The 2,948-nt window shown below is 70.0% G+C and overlaps 2 protein-coding genes across 2 annotated transcripts in view; both read left to right on the forward strand.

Annotated features, from left to right (window-relative positions):
- MNEG_14039 (hypothetical protein) overlaps positions 1-260 on the forward strand; it is a gene marked incomplete at both ends in the record, with an annotated part of 1,590 nt that extends 1,330 nt beyond the window's left edge. The window contains one exon of the mRNA XM_014037489.1: positions 144-260. Within this exon, the coding sequence (XP_013892943.1) occupies positions 144-260 (117 nt within the window). The remainder of the gene's footprint in view (positions 1-143) is intronic.
- Positions 261-927: 667 nt separating this feature from the next.
- Positions 928-2,571, forward strand: MNEG_14040 (hypothetical protein; the record flags this gene model as incomplete). Its single annotated transcript, XM_014037490.1, has 2 exons — positions 928-1,941; positions 2,236-2,571. The coding sequence occupies 2 exons, from the start codon at positions 928-930 to the stop codon at positions 2,569-2,571; spliced, it is 1,350 nt and encodes a 449-aa protein (XP_013892944.1).
- Between the last annotated feature and the right edge of the window lie 377 nt (positions 2,572-2,948).

Below are 2,948 nucleotides of genomic sequence, written 5' to 3' on the forward strand. Positions count from 1 at the left end.
GTGGGTGACGCAGACACGCATGTATGTGATGCAGCTACGCATGTACGTGATCCAGACCGCGCGCATGCGGCCGCCGCTCGGCGACAGAGCGTGTCATGGGAAGTCGGACGGACACGCCCCCCTCCAAACCTTGCGCGCCACAGGGTGACCCTGACCCGGAGGCGCCGGCGGGCGAGCCGTCGGAGCCGGAGCCGCAGCCAGGGGAGGACCCCGCCGGGCCGGAGAGGAAGGACCCCTCCATCCCCCAGGCGCCAGAGTGAGGGCGCGCCCCCGGCCGGCGGCCCGCCGTTCCGTTGCTGGCGTCCTCTCATTTTTGCGTGAGCGTCTTGGTGCCCCTCCTTATGTCTGTTGTTGCTATCAGAGTCGTCCGACCAACAACCAGCAAGGCAGCTGTGGCCTGCCCAGTTTTGTCGGTTTGTGCCTATGTGACCGTATCTTTGACCTTGAACCTGGAAGTAACATGGCAGTTACAACACCGATGCAATGGCCGCGCGATTGGGCTCACCAGCCTGGGTGGTTGTACAGCAGATGTACGGTAGCCTGCAAAGGGGGCAAAGAGTTGGCTCCGGCTGCAAGTAGGCTCGGGAGCATGGCAGCTAGAGCTGAAAGCAGCGGCCCCCTCTTCGTCCTTGGGCCACCTTCGTCGCACCCCACCGTAAGTGTAATGAAATGGTACGTTCATGCTGATTATCCATTCGTCAAGATGTCAGACGTGGCCAAGCTGCGCAAAACGAAGGCTCAGGCCCCGGTGGTGGAGGACCTCTCGCAGGACGCTGTATTGAAGGCGGAGATACGAGGATGCAGGATCGCGCTTGTGAGTCGGGGCTGCTGGGCCTGGGCACCTGGCTGCCTGATCCATCTTTCGATGCACAACGCTGACCCGGCCTCTGACCAAGCATCCGGCTGGTATATATACTATTCCAGGCCATGGTGGTGCCAGAAGATCCTCTGGGCACGCACCTTTTGAGCGATGCAGCGTCCGCGCCGCTGTTGGTGCTGGAGGCCGCGCACGGCGCCGCGGACGCGCAACGCAGCGCTCCGACGCCGCTTGGCGCCGACGGGCGGTACGCGTTCGACCTGGAGTGCTGCTTCCGCCATAAGAAGGGACCCGGCCTGGCGCAGGCGCTGATCAGCGCGCCCATGGTCATAAGCGTGCGCCAGCACGTCGCGCCGCCGCCGGCCGCGAGCAGCGCGTCGGGCGGCCTGGTGCCGCCGTCGCCGGCGGCGGCCGCGGCAGCCGCCGCCGCAGCAGCAGCGGCCGCGGCTGCCGCAGCAGTGGCGGCGCCCGTGCTGGCAACTGCAGAGGTTGACCTGCTGCCATTTGGGCTGGGAAGCAACAGCATCACGGTCGAGTCGCTGCAGCTTAGGCCCGTCGAGCCTGCGCCGCCGGACGGCGCCGGGTCCGGCGCCGCTGCCAGGGGCGCGGCAGCGCAGCCGCCTTTATACAGGGTGCTGCCGCGCGCCTGTGACCTGAGTGCCACCGTCTCCCTCCATCAGTACAAGCCGCCAGCTACCGCACCACCGCCCCAGGCCCCGGCCGCGGCGGCGGGCGCGCCGCTGTCGGCAGCTGCCGCTGCATCAGCGCCCGCGGCGGCGGCGGCCGCCGCCGCTGCCGCCGCCGCAGCGCCGCAGGGATTGGAGCCGCTCGACGCTGTGCCGGCCGCACACGCCTCCGGCTGCAACGTGCTGGAGGTCGAGCCCCTCTCCCTCGCCCCTGCGCCTCCGGCGCTTGCGGCGGCCCAGCGCGCCGCGGGCGGCGCGCTCTCCCTCGGCGCCGCGCTCCTGCTGCCGCGCGGCGCGGGGCGGGTCTTGCTGCCGCCGGGCGAGGTCGGGGCGGGGCCGCAGCAGAGGGTGGCGTGGAGCTCCGGTGGCGGCGCCGGCGGGCGCGGCGGCGCGGCGAGGCGGCTGCACTTGACGCCGGACCTGGTTGAATCCTTGAAGGTGGGTTTGTGTCGGAAGGAAAGTGGGGTCCGCGCCGGGCTCGCCGGGCGGGCGCCTGTGCCAGCTGCGGCTGCTGGTGCTGCGCCTCCTGCGCCTGCTGCGCCTGCTGCGCCTGCTGCTTGCACGGGATGTTGCTGTCGCGCGCGGTGGCTGCTTGCATGCAGACTGCCTGCTTGAGTGCTGCACCGGCAGCGTGAGCTCATCAGGCGCCCACATACGTAGCTGAAGCGGAGGCAAGCGCCGACCCATGGCTTACGCCCGTGGGGCGTTGCTCCGCGCCTGCTGCCTCTGCAGGCGGCCCTCGAGTGCGGCGAGCCGCTGCTGCTGGAGGTCTGCCGGTCCCTGCAGTCAGGGGCCCCTGGTGACGTCATCACCCCTGCCGTCGGGGGCGCCTTCACCGCGACCGCTGGTGCGGCTGTCGGCAGCGCCGCGGCGCCGGCCCTGGTGGATCCCTGCTTTGGAGCCTACCACGCGCTCTTCGAGGTGGAAGCTGCCGAGCAGCTGCTGGAGCCGGGGGCGGCGGCCGCGGAGCTGGTGGCACGGCCGCTCGGGGCGTTCGCGGCCGTCGCGGCGGGGCGGGGCGTGGGGGCGTCGTGCCTGCCGCCGCCCAGCGTGCCGCCACCCAAGTGAGTGGCGCTTGCGTCTGACGTCAGCCCATATGTGGATTGCCTGCACCTGCCACTACTGGTGGTGGGGGTGTGTCGCTCCAGGGTTGCACCACCCTAGCATTTGCAAGACGGGCAGACTGTTGTCACATCATGCACCCAGGCAGACTGGAAGGATTTTGCATTGCGGCGCAAACGCCAGCATGCGGAAGGGTGATTTGTGCGGTTCAGGCGCCCCCTCCCCCCCGCCCCCGGGGCCCCAAACATCGCACGCGCTGACCCACTCCGCCCCGCTGCAATTCGCTATCACAGTGTCAGAGCCAAGCCGATCGAGGAGGGCCCAATGGTGCAGCCCGTGCCAGGACCAGATCAAGCGGCCGCCGCCGCTGCCGGCCCCGCCGC

This window comes from Monoraphidium neglectum (assembly GCF_000611645.1).
Source record: "Monoraphidium neglectum strain SAG 48.87 unplaced genomic scaffold scaffold04216, whole genome shotgun sequence".
NCBI classification, from domain to species: Eukaryota; Viridiplantae; Chlorophyta; class Chlorophyceae; order Sphaeropleales; family Selenastraceae; genus Monoraphidium; species Monoraphidium neglectum.